Raw genomic sequence first — 18,621 nt, 5'->3', positions numbered from 1 at the left:
ACGCGCCACTTCATGCCCCAACGGCTGGGTGTATGTCGTTTGGCTGGGTGTATGTCGTATTCGTGCAGATAAGGGATGTGAAATTAAAGATGTCTTGAACAAAAAGAGACGACTTTTATTGACTTCGTTTTCTGCTACCAATATTTTGAACGTAATGACTTCCTTTTCCCGAACAATGTGTACGATGGCAGTCCGTGCATATTTTCCGCCAATGATGCCTTGTTAGCTTTTTATGGCTTTCTTTTTGTTAAACGTAAATATGGCAGGCCATTGCCAGCCTAAACCTTTATAAATTTTGGCATGGTCTGAATTACAAAGTCATTACACAAGAGATAGGGACTCTCAAGGGGGGAGTCAAAAGCTAAGGTAGAGATTTAAGGGGGTTCAAAATTAAAGTGTCGGACACGAACACCTTCAATGCACCGCTCGGCAATGATGGCTACAAGGTTGTCCATGTTGTTGAAGACCAGGGTGTTCCTCGTCGATCATGGCTTTATTGCATCTGGCTGGATGTATGTCGTGTTCGTGCAGATGAGGGATGTGAAATTAAAGATGTCTTGAACAAAAAGAAACAATATATTATTGACTTCCGCTATTTTGAACTGAATGACTTTCCTTTTAAACAATTGGCTACCATACAAAAGGTTTGTTTAGGCGATGTATACGTTAACATGTGCATGCATAAGAAACAAACAACACAACTCCAATGCTGGCTCGGGGGCGAAGGGGTCTCCCACACCAAAGATAGGTTGCTCGTACCCAACAATATGCATCTTCTATTCTAGCACCTCGTCCCCATGTAACCTCTCGCTTAAGCATGCCTGGTGGGAAGGTAATATGAAGTTTTTGTTTCTCCTTCTCTAAAAAAAATACCCGCGGGCACTGGTATTACCAGTTACCAAAAATATTGGAAACACCAGTCCAAATACAGTCTGGTATTTTTTATGTTGGTAGGTACCAATTAAATTGGTATCATCGGGATTTCGAAAATATGGGACGAGAAAGAAAAAAAAACTAGGCAATATCTCCATGGGTGTTTTAGGCGGCATTTGCTAATAAAAATCAAGGGAAAATGATTTTGATAGCAAAATGTTTTCATATTTCTAGTAGACACGTTTTTATATCTGGTCAACATGTTTAATGGTTTTGATTTTGTGAAAACGTATCTCAGCTGGCTTGTCACGTGTCTTCTCGTCTGGCAAAGAATTTTTGTGCACAAATATACCAATCTACTTCTCGCGCGTGAAGCCACCACCTCATTCATTCCCGCTGGCTCCTGGGGTCCAAGGCTGACGCAGTCTGATCTGTCCCGTGCACGTAACGTCCAAACCCATGGATTACGTAGCAGTGGCGAAGACTGAGACCGGTGGAGCGATGCATTGATGGACGGATAGGGCCATCGGACGGATGGAGGTTGTTGTTGGCCGCTACAGTATGTCTACACGTGCGAGCACACATGGATCGCTGCGTGGCAGAACCGCGCCGCTGGATCGCACTGGATCGGGCGTGTGCGTCCCCGAGACCGTATAGATAAGCGTGCGTGGCGGACTGGTTCCACGGAGGCGCTATCGGTTCGGATACGATTGCCGGATGGTTGAGCTTCTGATTCGGGACGTAGGTCAGTCCAGCTCACGAGAGGTTGAGATAGAGCCGATAAAAAGGACAAATTTAATTGGGAGCGTCTAGAGATCAGTCACCTGAGACTTAATAAGTCTAAGAAGTAATCCAATAAGATAACCAATCTGTCGGCTATAACAAGATAAGCATATCATTTAGTAGTCATCATATACGCTAACATGTATAATAATGGCTATAAGAATGTAATACTTTACTAATATATGACCCACCTTTCACTCTCACAAGGTGCCTAGGAAGACGTGCAGAGAGCTTGCTTATCGCATAAGAAGTCTCACCTCCCTTCTCTCTCCTCTTCTCTCTCCTCCAACTCATCTAAAATATATTATTTAATGTCTTATAGTCAGCTGACTGGACTCTATTGTACTTGCTCTAAGTCGTCTGAGACTTAATAAGTTTAAGTCGCTGACATCAGTAGCTTATTAAGCGTGTACTACTTTAATTTTAGCGTCAAGTTTTGTGCGTTCGCTTTTTTCACTAGAAAAAATAATCTGTGCAACCATTTAAGACATAAGAAAAATCTTAGTAGCAATTTACGTGTAACTGAAAAAAACTCGGTTGCAATCCACATGTAAGTGAAAAATTTTAGTTGCGACGCATGCGTAACTGGAAAAATCTCAATTGTAACCCACATGTAACGTGGAAATTCTTAGTTGCAACATATGCGTAACTGGAAAAAACTCAGTTGCAACGCTCATGCAATTGAAAAAAAAATCAGTTGCAACCCACATGTAAGTGAAAATTCTTAGTTACGACGCGGGCGTAACTGGAAAAATTCTCAGTTGCAATCTACATGTATGTGCAAATTCTTAGTTGCAACATATGCGCAACTAGAAAAATCTCAGTTGCGACGCTCATGTAATTAGAAAAACAAAATCAGTTGCAACTCACGTGTAACCGAAAAAACCTCAATTACAACCCACATACAACTGGAAATATGTCGTTTGCAATACACGCGCAACTGGAATGCGCGGTTAGCGGTTCCATGGGAGAGAGAAAGACGCCTTATAGATAGGAACCGTCACCGCGAGCCCACTTCACAAAGCCCGCAAAAAACAAGTCAGTCCGCTTACGCGTCGGGCCAACAACAACACAAACACACACAAACAGCCCAAAAGTCAGAGCACGAATCTACAAGCACAAAATATGAATCTCCAAACGCTCGACTTAAACTTATTAAGTATAAGGCGCCTGATTTCCAGCAAATCCGAATTTAATTCCTAGCATTGAAAAGGAAATTTAACGAAAGGAAAACTTTGAATCAGGATTTGCAATAATTTTAACCTTCCAAGCAAGGTTGTGATACTAGATATTATCGTTTCCTTGTCAGCAATATAGTACTTATCATGATGGTATGCGAAAATATCACTCCCTCCGATCTGGAAAGTGGGTCAGGCAACGCATCTTGCAAAAACGCCCTCAAGATTTCTTTCGTACCAACTCGAGCTCCACCCTCATCCTGGTTATATTGTGATCCAAATTCATACTAAAATGAGACGAACTTCTGATGGACAGAGAGAGGCCCATCACCGGGTAGGCTCGTCTCCCGATGGAAAAATGAAGTAGCGTCGTCATCATGGCAGGATGTAAGTCTACCGTTCGGTTGGCTTCTCAACTTCCGCCGCTAGGGTTATCTACGACGCAAACAGTCAATCATGTCATGGCAGCCAAATTCGTGCCCGCGGCCTGGGCCTGACCCATACAAACATAAACGATCACTTTTGGTGACTGAAATGCTTTTATCCGTTTGGACACTACTAGTAGAACTGGAGATTTGGCAGGCGCGCGGTTTCGGTGGCTCCTGTCTGTCCGAGAAGGGCAAAAAAGTGTGGGCGAATACCTGCTGCGGCAACCCGGCCATGACCACGACGTCTTCTCTCCAGCTAGCTACCATTTCCACGGTCCTTGCTGAGGAGCGGCAGCTCCCAACCTTTTCTCCACCTCTCTCTCTACGTAGCGTAGGCGCCCACACCACGTACACGCGCAGGCAGCGTTTCAACACGTCTCCGCCCGCGGACTGACTAGCCATAGCTAGCTCCTTGGCGGCGAAGCACGGATCGCTGTCGATTTCGATCGGGTAAACAACTCGATCGACCTGCGCCGCGCGCGCTGGGATAGGATTCGTTTCGCACTAGGTGGGTGGCTAGCAGGTTCCTGTCAGCGCTTACGTGCGCGTCGGGGGCCCGGGGCACGGCACGTTGCCCGTGTCGCGGCTTGGCGGGCACGAAAGCTTCCGGTCCTCGGCGGCGGCCGTTGGAAAGGAAAGCTGGGTGCGGTCGTGACCCAGCAGCGCCGGCACGTGCACATGCGCTGGCTGGTGACCCTAGTGGCACGCAGGCTGCGGGAGGGGGAGGAGGAGCAAGCAGGCCGCGGAAAGGCCGTCCGTGTTGGGGCTAGTTTTGGTTCTTCCCACCAGAAGGAAGAACGAGCATCATCTTTATTATTACTTCCTCTGATTTATAAAAGCAGTACATTCAGAATGTAGAATAAATAGAACATGACGGAGGGAGTGCCTAGTATAGTAGGTTGGAAAAAACAGAGTGCTCCACATCTTCTCCATCTCCACTACAGAGTACTTACTAAGAAGCTCGGCGCAGCGGCACACCGCGCCTTGGTTGATAGAAGTACTACAATATAAAGGTTATCTGAAATACTACATAAGTGCTTGTGTGGAGGCACTGATCAAGAAACATACAAGTGGTAATGCAGCGCCATGTTTCAATTTTTTTTTCCAGCTGCCCATAGGTATTTTTCTTAACAGGGATCTGATTACGGGAAGAAGAGGCAAATGTGTAAACTCCCTTGTTTGAAACATCTTTAAATAGCCATTTCTATCTATTGCAAGTTCTATTTTCGGTGGTCAAAGGGAAGAAATCCAAAAGGAGGGAAGCGCTAATCGTGAGGAGGTGAAAAGGTCGGTAGTATGGATAAAAAACACCAGATAATCATAGGGTGATGAAAACAAAAAAAAAGTAGTATGCCAATAACATTACACAATAGTTGCAGTGCTCGGAGCGAGGATAACGCGCACCGGTTGAAAGATGTGACGTATGATAGAGAGAAAAAAATCAAAGATACCAGAAATAATAAAGTAGTATTTTTGTCGAATAAAATAGATGGCGGATGGTGGAGTAACATTTTTTTGTTTATGAAGTTGCTGCAGAAGAAAATAGTAGTAATTTCTCGGCTAAAAAAAGTTGCTGGTGATGAAGTAAGTATATCTTTCTAAAGGTACCATAGAAGAGGTTATAGTATTCTTCCCAAGTTAAAGAGACGATGGACGGATAGTGGAGTAATTATGTTTTTTCTATGGTACCATAGAAGAACGCATCATTATTTTCCCTGGGTAAATGAGGGGGTGAATGTTGGATTTTTTTTTGGAATTATCGTTGAAGCATTATGAACCAGTGAAGAATTAATGTTTTGTAATTACTTCAGAATTACGGTTGAGGTTGAAGATTCGTGTAAATATTATCACTGTGCGCCATTGGAAAATTACCGTCGCAGAAATAAGCGTCCTCGAAGAGTTACTATTAGGTAGTTAACTGCTTGTTGCATAGCTGACATTTGAAAATTACTGTTCATGTTCAACATTTTTACTGAGGAATTGCTTCCAGGAAAAATATAGGTAGTTACATCCTCATAAGAAGAAAGTCCACTTTTCGCCCTTCAATTTTACTAAGAGTTCACTTTTAGTCCTAAAACTATTTTTTGGTCTAAAATAGACCTTAAACTTCTTAAATTGATCACTTCAACAAGTTTGTTGATTTTGTCTCAACATGACCTCGGTTGCTAAAAACCAACAAACCGGTTCAAGTGTTAAACGGTCCACACGAAAAAAAGAAGGATCCACATCTGATCGCTCTCGATCATGAAGTCGTGGTCCTCTCGTCTCCCTCCCACGCCCCTTGCAGTGCCGCACGCTGCCGAACTCCCTCCCATGCAGCAAAAGAGAAGGAGAGCCATTTGTGTCATGTTCTGCACTCTAGCTACTGCCCACGAGAGGGCCCGCGAGGAGGACCACCGCTTGGATGGTGGGATGGATGGATGGTGGCCGATGATACGCGAATGGCTTGGCCGTCGCCATCAGTTTGGTGGATGACAAGCTTCACGGTCAGGAGGACGGGATGCTGAGGCGATTGCCATCGTGATGGCGGCATCGAAGAGGACAGGGCCGCGTCATATGGCTAGTAAAGGATGACGGGACGAGCCACATGCCCACAGTAAGATTGAGGGGAACGACGCCAAGTCGACAAGGAGGACCGCCGTGCCGTTGGACTGGAGGAGCACAAGAGTTATGCACACAAGCATGGCGGCAAATAGCACGAGAGAACACATGGGATGCATTGCAGTTGAGCGCCAAATCTGCTGGAGAATGAGAGGGTTATTTTGACCTCAAATTTGCGTATTTTAGATCGGTCCATCGGTCCAGACAGACGGATTCGGCCTGGTTCAGTCTAATTGGATCAATATTTGGTTTTTAGAAAGAAAAAAAGTCGAAAAACCATCGTATTGAACAATTAGGGAAGTTCAAGGTCTAATTTGAACCAGATAAAACTTTTAGGACTAAATGTGAACTTTCAGCAAAGTTGGAGGACTAAAAATAGACTTTCTTCCATAAGAAGAATACTGCCAGAACTACGGTTGAGGTTGAAATTAGCACGCTTGTGCACTGTTGGAAAATTACCGTGGCACAGAAATATGCGCTCTCGAAGAACTTACTATTAGGTAGTTAACTGCTTGTTGCATAGCTGAGATCTGCAAATTAGTATTGACGTTCAACATTTTTACCGAGAAATTTCTTTTAGAAAAATATATGGGTCGTTACGTCCTCATGAAAAATACTGCCACAACTACGGTTAAGGTTGAAATTAGCACGCTTGTGCACCGTTGAGAAATTGCCATAGCAGGAATATGCTACCTCGAATAATTACTATGAGGAAGTTAACAACCAGTTTCATAGCTTGAACCGGGGCAAAGGGGTGGCCATGATGCCGAGATTGAGGTTGAAGTGTCAAATGTGCAACTTCATGAAGCTGGCCAAAAGAACCCTCGAGATGGAAGCGCAGGTCATGAGTATGTCAGCAACGGCAACACTGGTTTTTTGCTTTGTACCTAGACTGGAGCAGCTTTGAGATACTTGGAGATCCTACTTGCATCGTAGCTCTTAGCTAACTTAACAGCCCCCGAGGGGTTAAACTCATCAATACTCTGCACCGTCTTGTTACTCATGTCAACAGCAACTACCCATGTTGTGTTGTTGTTGTCGCCGCAGCGATTGTTGGCAAGGAAGTAAAAAACGCCGTCGTCTTGCAGGCTCAGGTTGGCCAGGCTTATGCGGAGAGTCGACAAGGTCGGCTGAGGTGTATCCGCATCCTGCCACAACATCTGCAGCGGTTCAGATATATCAGAGGATTCGAGCTCATAATCCTTGTGCCACCGAGCCTTCCTATTCGTCTTAATGCTCCATATGGAGGCCTTCCACCTATTCAAGGTGCGGGAGCTGCCCGGAACGACGCGAGACTCCATCTCGACGTACTTGATGGATCCATCAACAAAGGCGACGTCCCGAACAGACCTTGGATTGCTCTGTGGCGGCAGGGGAACGACACGAAGCTTTGGGCAATCGTCGAGCACGTTGCACAAGATGATATTGCAGAGATCCACCCATGCCACGGTGCCTCGATCTCCTCCGATGGTGATCGTCTTGGATGTGGCGTGGCTCTGGGATATGCCTCCACACCTTCCGGAGGTGATCGTCTTGTCTGTGAAGTGGCAGTGGGATTCCTTTTTCTTCGCCAGCACCGGTTGCTCGCTCCAGGTGTTGGTGCCGGAGTGGTACAGGCAGAGTAGAGAAGTCCCCACGAGTCCGAGGTCCGCACCACGGACCTGTGCGGCGATGACGTAGTCACCGCAGTCATGCTCCTCCTGTCCGCACCTACTGCCGCAGGTGCGCACGATGGCGAACGAGTGATCGTTGAACACTGGACTGAACACACGGTATTGGCCGGGCTGCGGGATGTGCGTGAGCGAGGGGCCGCGGGCGTCGTAGACCAAGTAGTGTAGTTTGTCCACGGGGAAGCCGCGTTCGTCTCTGGCGAAGCCGAACCTGTCTATGGCGGCGCCAATTTTGTCAATGGCGAGGCGGAGGAGCACGAGGCCGCCGTCGGACTCCGCGGCGATGATGTGGGGCTTGACGGCGAACCCGTGGTAGCCAAAGGCAGTGGCGTGGACGCAGAAGTAGGAGACCAGCGGCGGGCGCGCGGCGCAGAAGGTGAGCTTGATGGTGCCCCGGGCGCCGAGGCCGCTCGTCTCGCAGTAGGCGGTGGTGGCGTTGGTGCGGTCGGCGAAGTAGGCGTGCGGCTCGATGAGCACGAAGTCTGGTCTCGGCACATTGCCGTCGTCGTTGTCATCTGGGTAGCCGTAAGGAGGAGGTTTCGGGGGTGAGTTGGGTGCGCTTACGATCTCGTCGTCGTCGTCGTCGTCCGCAGTCGACGCCTCGCTTTGAGATCCGTTGATGTCATGCTCTTCGTCGTCCGTGCGCACGCCATACGACCAGCCATCCATCGACATCTCACTTTCAGATTCATTGCTGTCACGCCCTTGGCCCTGGGAGGTTTCCTCGTCGTCGTCGTCGTTGTCGTTGATATATGCAAAAGGATCTAGGGAGCGCCGGTAGCGATAGTAGGGGCGGCCCATCGATCCCACGCTTGAGATCCGATTATCGGTTGCCTCGTCTTCAACGTCGATCGATCTTACGGTGTATCGGTGGGTTGGGAGGTTGGGAAGATCAGGGTTGGAGATCGAGGCGGTGGCCACGGGAAACGGGATACCTGAAAACTACTGGGCTGGACTAGCTCGCTACGCCATATGGGCCGTTGTCGGGCCGAGCTGGGCAGGGCCGGGTAGGGCTTACTCAGTTCCCCTTCTCCGGGAGACCCCGTCGCCCCGACAGTCCTCGTCGGAAGACGGGCCCCGGCCGCGCTCTCCAGTGAGTCTCCACTCCCCACCACCGCTCACCTGACGCACACGCACACAGTCCGGCTCCCCACACCCCAGCACCCGCTCCGCCGCGGCCGGCGATGCTCCTCTCCGGCCCGCAGCCGCCCACCCCGTCGCTGCTGCTCCCGGAGAGCAGCGGCGAGGACGGCGGCGGCAACGGCGCCGCCGCCCACGACCACGACTCCTCCTCGCGCGCCTCCGCCCCGAAGAAGCGCGCCGAGACCTGGGTCCAGGACGAGACGCTCTGCCTCATCGCGCTGCGCCGGGAGATGGACGACCACTTCAACACCTCCAAGTCCAACAAGCACCTCTGGGAGGCCATCTCCGCCAAGATGCGCGAGCAGGGCTTCGACCGCTCCCCGAGCATGTGCACCGACAAGTGGCGCAACCTCCTCAAGGAGTTCAAGAAGGCGCGCAGCCACGCGCGCAGCAGCGCCGCCGCCGGGGGGAACGGCTCCGCAAAGATGGCATACTACAAGGAGATCGACGACCTGCTCAAGCGCCGAGGGAAGGCCGCTGGCTCGCCAGGCGGGAGTGGCGGCGTCGCCAAGAGCCCCACGCCAACCACCAAGATCGAGTCATACCTGCAATTCGCGGATAAGGGTATGAATCATGCTTCTCTTGCCCTTCTGTCTGACTAACACACCTATGCTTGTTTGCTTGCTGACAGGAACTTCAATTCCTCATTCTCAGTAGTATTTGATAACTTACGCCTTAGGCTTTTGGTCATACGGATTGGGTATGCATCAGTGTAAAATTAGGTATACGTTGAATCGTCGGCTGTGCAGCGCCAATCGCTAGCAAGTTAAGCTGTTGGTAGTTCCTGTACTACACAAAGCGTAGTTCACTTATATTTTCTGTGTAGTTCAGTGGCTGGCTACTGGCACCAAATTTTATAGCATAAAATTAGCTCACTCTTCAAGCTTACTGATCTACATGGTGTGATAATACTTAGCAGTTAGCACAAGCCTATTTGCTAAGCTAATACTACTATATATTTGCAATTGGTTTGGGTCTACACCTCGGGTGCTTCGGTGGGCGCATACAAGATGAGGCTATCTGATATACTGTTGGATTATATGTCTGGTGTATCTGTTTAATTAATAGTGACTAACTGAATATTTGGACTTTGTGCTTATTATATTAGATTTATGATTGATTGATTTTTTGTTACCTTATTGTACTCATGTTCACTGCCTTCAATCTAGGTTTTGAAGATGCTAATATTCCATATGGCCCTGTTGAAGGTACTGATATATTTGTCATCTGCAATAATCCCGATCTATTTATTTCTGTATCTCATTTTATCAGCTTGTTTCATGTTTATATGTATGGCCTTCCACTTACTTGGTTCAATATTCTGTCAGAAAGTTGTGCCTGCCTACTGACCTAGAGGTTAGCATATCAAGCTTGAGATAGTCATTTGTGGACCAGTCGTTATTTTCATGTAATGGCTGAACACACGAAAAAGTGTTCCAAAAATAGCGAGTTCCTTGGTGAGACTTTTTTTTTTTTTTTGAGAAACACAGTACAAACGCAGACGCTCACATACACGCGCATACACTCACCCCTATGAACGCACACACGCACACCCTACCCCTATGAGCACCTCCGAAAGACTGAGCTGGCGGATTGGATCTTGAAATTGACGAAGTCACCACGAGCGCCTCATTGCCGACGGGAACGTCGCCTCCCACTGAATGAATATTCCGCCTTTATGAGACACACAGATGTCAAACCTGGGGTTTGAACTCTGGTGGGCTGGGGATACAACCATCCTCCTAACCACCCAACCTCAGGTTGGTTCTCGGTGAGACTTTTTTTTTGCTAACCCTGTAGAACAGTTTTCGCTCTTTACTCACTAATTGCGTAATTCATTGTAAAATGGAAATCTGGTTAGGTTTATGATGTTCTTTTAACCCAAGGGTAAGGATTATAATTTAACTGCTTCAGACTGAAACCAGATCGGAAATCGTAGAAGGAAAGTTGTCCATGAAGTGCAGGGAAAAAAATATTCTCGATCAAAACGCACATTTATATCAATGTACCTCTATTTCAATGAATAATGTGTGCATTTAAAAAAAAAGTCAAACCACGCTAAGTTTGACCAAGTTTTTGGAAAAGTTATGAACATGTAGAATGCAAAATTAATATCGTTAGATACATCATGACCTATATTTTCATATGATACCTATATATTCTTACAGTTGTTGATAGTTTTTCTTAAAGTTTGGTCTAACTTCACTTAGCTTGAGTTCTCAATAAAAATATAAGCCTTATTCACTGAAACGGAGGGAGTATTATTTAAAAAGAGTACAGTGCATTGGTGGTCCTATAGGTATCCCTGGACCTGGAGTGTCATGATAGTATGGCGGTGCATATCTGAGTCCCAGCAGTGCAATAGGTCATTGTAGGCCCAATCGTGGCTGAATCAGCGGTGACCTGCATATGTGGTTGATTGGCCATTGCTATGTAGGCTGAGGGTCCACGTAGGATAACTGGAAATTGTCCGGTGTTCGGGTGCAATTCGGAAGGCGGAGGCAAACTGCGAGGGCACAGTTCCAGAAAACGAAGAAGCACCATTCGCGGCCTGCCTCCCTGCTGAGTGCTGACTAACAGGAGAAGCTCTCAACTAGGGGAGATAATACCAGAGGTGGAAGAGATGTGGAGAGGAGATAATACCAGAGGTGGAGGAAAATATTTATGATGAAATTTTTTGCACATTTTCCTAATAGCCCTGGCAAGAGTTTTGCCGCCAAGTGATTCTCAGTCTACATGGCAGTGCTCTACCCGCCATGCGTGCAGGCTGGCACTGATTTTGGCCGGGTAGAACATGTAGTCACTTATTGCATTGTCAGAGCTCAAATACATGCTCTCATACTATTAGGACTAACTTGTCAGTTGTCACCCTCAATATACTTTTTGGACCTCCATTGCAGTTTACTCATGCTGTAGCGAGTCACTTATTGCACTATCAGGACTCAAAAACTTTGCATCTAGATCAAATAGCTCACTAATCAAGGTGAATATCACATGGGCCATCACGTCAAGGTGTCATTTGGACCAGTTTGGCACTAACTACGAACTAAAATTACGCTTCATCATTTTATATCTGATTTATGTAGTTTCGTAATCCAACTTCCGTCATCAATGTTTGCATACTACAATTGTGATAAAGACAAGGTTATAATCAATGCTGATTTGCTTTTGCCTCTTTCTGTTTTATAGCGAGTGGTAGGTCATTGCTGAGTGTTGACGATCGTCTGGAGCCTGACAGGCATCCACTTTCTTTAACTGCAGCTGATGCAGTTGCAACGAATGGTGTGAACCCATGGAATTGGAGAGACACCTCAACTAACGGTACATACCCATACACAATGCAAGTTAATACATTTCAAGATCTTGTGGATTGTCACCACCAGGAATTTGGACTGATTGGGAATGCTGCTGTCTTACTGTTTAGTTGATGAACTGATTTTGGTTTTCACTGGATAGTATTTGTTCTGGTTATGTGAATATCCTCCTGCTCTAAGGAACCTGAAGCCAGAAAAGGCTTAAACACCTCTGCTATTGTTTCGATTTATTTCTTCTTCATAGATAGTACACACATTTGTACTACTCCGTATATTTTAAGGTCCTAGAACTTATCACTTGCAAGGTACAAAAGCTCAACTCCTGTGACAACACAATTTAGCATCCAGTAGCGCAGTTACATTCTCAGGTCAACCCAATTACTTTGGTTCTTTTTCTTCATCTGTTGCATTGATTGGGAAACCTGCATAAACCTCATGCAGGTGGAGATAATCAGGGTACTTATGGTGGGAGGGTTATTTTAGTCAAGTGGGGTGACTACACTAAAAGAATAGGGATTGATGGTACTGCCGAGGCAATTAAAGAGGCCATCAAATCTGCATTCGGATTAAGAACAAGACGAGCTTTTTGGCTTGAAGATGAGGATGAGGTTGTTCGTTCCTTGGACAGGGATATGCCAGTTGGAATATATGCTCTTCATCTTGATAACGGTAATTATAAAATGTATTCTCATGGAATAAGATTGTTTACTTTCTTCTTAAGAACCAAAAATGGCATATTGTAGTTCTATGGATCATTGATATACCGACTTGATGAGTTTTCCCTTACTGACTTGATGAATTTTGCATCTATCTTGCACCATGTTGATCACTAATTGGTAAACTTGCTATTCATGTTCATGGGTATTTATTTTGATGCTTCCAGTAATGATTATGATGCCCTCACTCAAATGAACCTATTCTGCAATTTGTGTGGTCTGCAGACATCCTTGTTGAATATACTTTTAGTGTTATAAACCAAAGCAATTATTGGTTTAATAACTGTTGTTCCTTTTAAAAGAATCTATTACCGAAGATATTAGTTACAGAAGGGCTATCGATCCAAGCTCATCCCTGTTATGTTCGTTTCAGGGATAACAATCAAGATCTGCACATTCGAAGATGCAGAACGCATGGCAGTTCGGACAGAAGATAAAACATTCTACACCGATGATGACTTCAGAGATTTCCTGTCTCGGCGTGGTTGGACACTCCTCAGGGAGTATAGTGGGTACAGAGTCGCTGATACCCTGGATGATCTTCGCCCTGGTGTGATTTATCAGGGGTTGCGCTCGATTGTTGATTGATCCTGCATGTGTCGGGTTAATTTGGCATCATTTGCCTTAGAGGCATCTAATTTATGTCCACGATAGAAGTGGACCACCATAAAGCCTAACCTAGTTTAAAGCCAAGCAGGTCTTGGCTGTCCCTGACTGTACATGTAAATGTATTCCTGTATAACATTGTACATTTGCCTATAAGAATAGCTGTCCTTGGAAACAAATCCATTCAGCAAGGTTGCCTGAGTATCAATCAATCAGATGGAACCGTGACCATGGGACCGTCTATCCTGGACCGTAGGGACCGCTGTAACTGGGCTTTTTGAGATTCAGTTGCTTGATGCTTGCCTATAAGAATTGCTGTCCTTGGAAACAAATCCATCCAGCAAAGTTTGCCTGCGTATCAATCAATCAGATGGAACCGTGACCATGGGATTGTCTATCCTGGATCGTAAATTGATTTTGTTGTCAAGGGGGCTGCCGTAACTGGGCTGTTTGAGATTCAGTTGCTTGATGCTGTTAGGTTGTACCATGGGATGTGGGTTGTCCAAAACAGTTATCTTGTTTCCCCAGTTTACTTGTGTGCATTCTTAGGTTGCTGGAGTATCAGCAGTCCACTTATGTTCAGTGATGTTAGACGAGTTTGGAGACTGTAGAGCGTGAAGGCGTAGCAAAATTAGACTGTAATATCACATCACGCCTCGTTAGCTTGTGATGTAAGAGCTGTGAAGCAAATTTGCAATCCAACAGCAGATGGAAAACGGCAAACGTTGCATCCAATCAAACAGATATATAAAAAAAAAAACAGTACATGTTTCGTGAATGAACACAAGGAAAATTTCTCTAGCAAGTACATGTTTCGTGAATGTGCAAGGAGAGTGTCCCCAGCAGGGTCACTTCCAGATGTGAATGAACGATTCACAGGTCACTTCACGCCTCGAAGCTTGCAATATAAGAGGCTAAGAGCTGCGAAGCAAATTTGCAATGCAACCGTTGCATCCAATCAAACAGGGATAAAAACAGTACATATTCCGTGAATGAAAACAAGGAAAATTTCTCCAGCAGGGTCACTTCCAGACGTGAACGATTCACACAGGTCACTTCACGCCTCGAAGCTTGCCATGTAAGAGCTGTGAAGCAAATTTGCAATCCAACAGCAGATGGAAAACGGCAACCGTTGCATCCAATCAAACAGAGATAAAAAAAACAGTACATGTTTCGTGAATGAACACAAGGAAAATTTGTCCAACAGGTACATGTTTGGTGAATACACAAGGAGAATTTCCCCAGCAGGGTCACTTCGAGACGTGAATGAACGATTCACACAGGTCACTTCACGCCTCGAAGCTTGCCATGTAAGAGCTGCGAAGCAAATTTGCAATCCAACAGCAGATGGCAACCGTTGCATTCAATCAAACAGGGATAAAAAGAGTACATGATTCGTGAATGAACACAAGGAAAATTTCTCCAGCAGGTGTACATGTTTCGTGAATGAACACAAGGAGAGAATTTCCCCAGCAGAGTCACTTCCAGACGTGAATGAACGATTCACACAGGTCACTTCACGCCTCGAAGCTTGCCATGTAAGAGCTGCGAAGCAAATTTGCAATCCAACAGCAGATGGCAACCGTTGCATTCAATCAAACAGGGATAAAAAGAGTACATGATTCGTGAATGAACACAAGGAAAATTTCTCCAGCAGGTGTACATGTTTCGTGAATGAACACAAGGAGAGAATTTCCCCAGCAGAGTCACTTCCAGACGTGAATGAACGATTCACACAGGTCACTTCACGCCTCGAAGCTTGCCATGTAAGAGCTGCGAAGCAAATTTGCAATCCAACAGCAGATGGAAAACAGCAACCGTTGCATCCAATCAAACAGGGATAAAAAGAGTACATGATTCGTGAATGAACACAAGGAAAATTTCTCCAGCAGGTGTACATGTTTCGTGAATGAACACAAGGAGAGAATTTCCCCAGCAGAGTCACTTCCAGACGTGAATGAACGATTCACACAGGTCACTTCACGCCTCGAAGCTTGCCATGTAAGAGCTGCGAAGCAAATTTGCAATCCAACAGCAGATGGAAAACAGCAACCGTTGCATCCAATCAAACAGGGATAAAAAGAGTACATGATTCGTGAATGAACACAAGGAAAATTTCTCCAGCAGGTGTACATGTTTCGTGAATGAACACAAGGAGAGAATTTCCCCAGCAGAGTCACTTCCAGACGTGAATGAACGATTCACACAGGTCACTTCACGCCTCGAAGCTTGCCATGTAAGAGCTGCGAAGCAAATTTGCAATCCAACAGCAGATGGAAACCGTTGCATTCAATCAAACAGGGATAAAAAAGAGTACATGATTCGTGAATGAACACAAGGAAAATTTCTCCAGCAGGTGTACATGTTTCGTGAATGTTCAACAAGGAGAGAATTTCCCCAGCAGAGTCACTTCCAGACGTGAATGAACGATTCACACAGGTCACTTCACGCCAGCAGGGGCATGTAATGTCTGGAAGCTCGGGGCCACCGCAGGTTACTCATCGTCCAGGTCGTCGACCTTGTAGGACACCATCGTGTCCACCTTGTGGATCTGCCGTCGCAAGAAGAAGGAACGCACCGCCGTTAGCATTTCATCAAGCACCTACACACCATTGCATCCCAAGAACGAACGAACGAACTGTTTACCTTGGTGTCGAAGGAGTGCAGCTTCACCATCTGCGGGTTGTCGATGAGCTTAGCGTCGCTCTCGACCCAGGTGAAGGGCACGGCGGTCTCCGCGTCGGTGTAGGCCAGCACGTCGAATATGCCTGGAGCCAAATTCGAGAGTGAAAAGAGGGAGAGTGTCAGTTCAGTTCAGGGTGTTGTTCTCTGTTATTAAGAGATGGCGGCATGGCTATGCGTATTTCTGCTTACATGGCTCTTCGAGGCAGGGGAGGAAGGAGATGCAGGAGTTGACCTGCCGCATGATGGCCTGGATCTCCCTCATGATCTCCTTGTCGCTCTTCTCCTTGATCACCCTGAAGCGCAATCCATTCAGAAGCATCAGCGGATACAGTTTCGGTTTCAATCAGGATCGAACAGAATCAAAATCTTATCGGAGCGACCGGCGTATCTATGCACATACCCCTTCTCGACGACCTCGACGTCGGTCACGATGTTGAAGTTCCAGCGCTCGAGCACCTCGCCGGCGGCCTTGCTCATGATGACCAGGACGATCCTCTGCAGCTGCCCCGCCTCAAGCCACTCTGCAGCAGTCAGTCCGCAGCAATATACAGATTAGCAAAAGGGAAACAGCCAATCGGCCGATCCGCGAGCGGCGAGAGAGGGATCTCGGTTGGGTGGGGGGACGAACCGGAGAGCTGGGAGGTGAGGTTGGTGATGAAGGTCTTGACGGCCTCGTCCTGCGTGAGCAGCATGGGGAGGCCGTACTTCTTCACCCTCGCGAAGCTCTCCTCCGGGTACACCCCGCGGTTGTACAGGATGCTGCAGCCACCAAAAAAACACAAGGAATCAGTCGCCAAATCCGAGATATTCCCCATTACCGCCCCATCTCGAAATAAATCGGAGCGTCGTTAGAGACGACGCCGCCGTTCCCCGGCCCGTCTGCGCACCTGTTCGCCGCGTAACCTGCCACCGAATCATTCAATCAGATACGCGCGCGAGCGACTGGGGAAAGGGGATTGGATTGCGGCGCGGCGCGGGGCGTACCGAAGAACTCGCTGACGATGGCGGCGGAGCCCTTGAGTGTGATGATGTCCTTGGACACCGTCCTCGACGCCATCTCTGCTACTCCCGGCCCGGGTCTTCCTCCTCGCGGCGGCGGCGGCGGCTCCTCCTTGCTCTCTCTCGGGCTGCGTGCGCTCGTGCGGCGTGAGAGGGAAGAGGGGAGAAGATGGGGGAGCAGCAACGGCCAAATTGTTCCTGAGGCGGCGGCGCTTATGGGGAATTGGGAACTCAGTTCTTTTCGGAGCGTTTTGGAAATGGATGGGTCGATTGGTGGATCCGCACGGTGGTGGCATTTTGAAGTGGACCGGGCCGGCGCCCCCAACGGTCGTCTGTGGGTGGGCCACCGCACCAAGCTTAGGGTGGCGCAATTTCTTTCTCTTTTTCTTGAGAACGGGTGGCGCGATTGATTACTGCTAACCAGATCCCGTATTCCCGTACGTATCTTTTTGTACCGTCAAAGAAGAATGCGAGATGAATCTGGCAACTGTGCATGCACTAGTGAACTGCTCGCATAGTCGCATGCGGAGAATTTCTGGACTGAAGCAAGGGCTTGGTTGAATATCAAATTACCGACACTTCATCTAGATACATGGACTCGGTATATAGTATGTGATGAGAGGTTTAGCGACGACGGGCGGTCCAAGATAATCACGGTCATGTGGGCAATTTAGACGTAACAATATCACTCATGGTAAGGACGGTCTTGATCTAATTCAGACCATGAAGAGCACGAGGGAGAACACCCTAGCAGCCATGGAGATTCCTACTTCCTAGGCATCATGGCAAGATACTACCTGCTCACATATGGAGGCCACCTGATGAAGGATGGATCAAGATCGACACAGATGCAGGTGTGTATCACTGGAGGATCGGAAGTCTGGAGCGGGAGGGGTGGCGAGAGACCCTTTGGACTTCATTGGAGCGTGGAGTAAACCCTACCCGGGTGTTACTAATCCCTTGATCGCCGAGGCTTTGGTGCATCGAGCTGGGGTGATCTTCGCAAAACTCGAAGGTTTTACGCGAGTGTTGATGGAGACAGACAGCAAGGAGGTCGTCGACTTATGGGGATCGCCTACGGGTTCTCGCGTTATCATAGCGTCTATCATACAAGAGATTGAAGGGCTAGTTTTTTATTTTTTTGTCTTTTGACATTATTCATGTAATGAGGTCAGCTCACACTCCAGCCCACCTTTGTGCTAAGCATGCTTGCACTCAGAAGGTTACGAGCTGCTGGATGAACTCCCCGCCTAGTTTCTTGGTTACCAGTATCCAGGATGATTGCGTTGGTGCTATTTGAATAAAACCCTTAATTTCCTCGCAAAAAAAACTAACCCATGGTAAGGCTCGGTTGATTCCTGGAACCCATTCAATGCAACCGTCAGCTCAGTTGAGCAACGACAGTGATGTTGAGGAGATTAACCTAGTTTCCGAACTGATTGATCATGATATTGGTTCTTAGAAAATTGATAAGGTTAGGAAAAATTTCATTGCACCTGAAGCCAACGCTATTCTGAACATTCCTCTGAGGCGAGGATTTTGGTGCTTGGTCTTTGGAGCAGTCAAGCGTGTATACTGTAAAATCAGTGTATCGTGCTCTAATGAGTCGTAACGAGCAGTTGGCT

At 47.1% G+C, this 18,621-nt stretch overlaps 2 protein-coding genes across 3 annotated transcripts; one reads left to right on the top strand and one right to left on the bottom strand.

Annotated features, from left to right (window-relative positions):
• The first annotated feature begins 8,717 nt into the window (after positions 1-8,717).
• On the top strand, positions 8,718-13,520 carry LOC124678750 (trihelix transcription factor GT-1-like). Of its 2 annotated transcripts, none has more exons than XM_047214613.1 (5): positions 8,718-9,240; positions 9,846-9,884; positions 11,938-11,997; positions 12,432-12,659; positions 13,080-13,520. In XM_047214613.1, exons 1-5 carry the CDS (start codon positions 8,718-8,720, stop codon positions 13,292-13,294), a joined length of 1,065 nt encoding a protein of 354 aa, XP_047070569.1. In that variant the 3' UTR covers positions 13,295-13,520. The 2 variants fall into 2 exon arrangements, with proteins under 2 accessions (XP_047070569.1, XP_047070568.1); XM_047214612.1 differs by having other exon boundaries at positions 11,866-11,997.
• A 2,197-nt stretch (positions 13,521-15,717) lies between these two features.
• Positions 15,718-17,138, bottom strand: LOC124678751 (mitotic spindle checkpoint protein MAD2). The gene is made up of 7 exons (XM_047214614.1): positions 16,982-17,138; positions 16,885-16,900; positions 16,626-16,756; positions 16,398-16,518; positions 16,187-16,290; positions 15,959-16,080; positions 15,718-15,863 (listed from the first exon to the last, which is right to left on the bottom strand). Exons 1-7 carry the CDS (start codon positions 17,052-17,054, stop codon positions 15,807-15,809), a joined length of 624 nt encoding a protein of 207 aa, XP_047070570.1. The 5' UTR covers positions 17,055-17,138; the 3' UTR covers positions 15,718-15,806.
• Between the last annotated feature and the right edge of the window lie 1,483 nt (positions 17,139-18,621).

Source organism: Lolium rigidum, chromosome 7 (assembly GCF_022539505.1).
Source record: "Lolium rigidum isolate FL_2022 chromosome 7, APGP_CSIRO_Lrig_0.1, whole genome shotgun sequence".
Lineage (NCBI taxonomy): Eukaryota > Viridiplantae > Streptophyta > Magnoliopsida > Poales > Poaceae > Lolium > Lolium rigidum.
The sequence above is the reverse complement of the archived record's forward strand: the minus strand, read 5'-3'. Positions and strand labels throughout refer to the sequence as shown.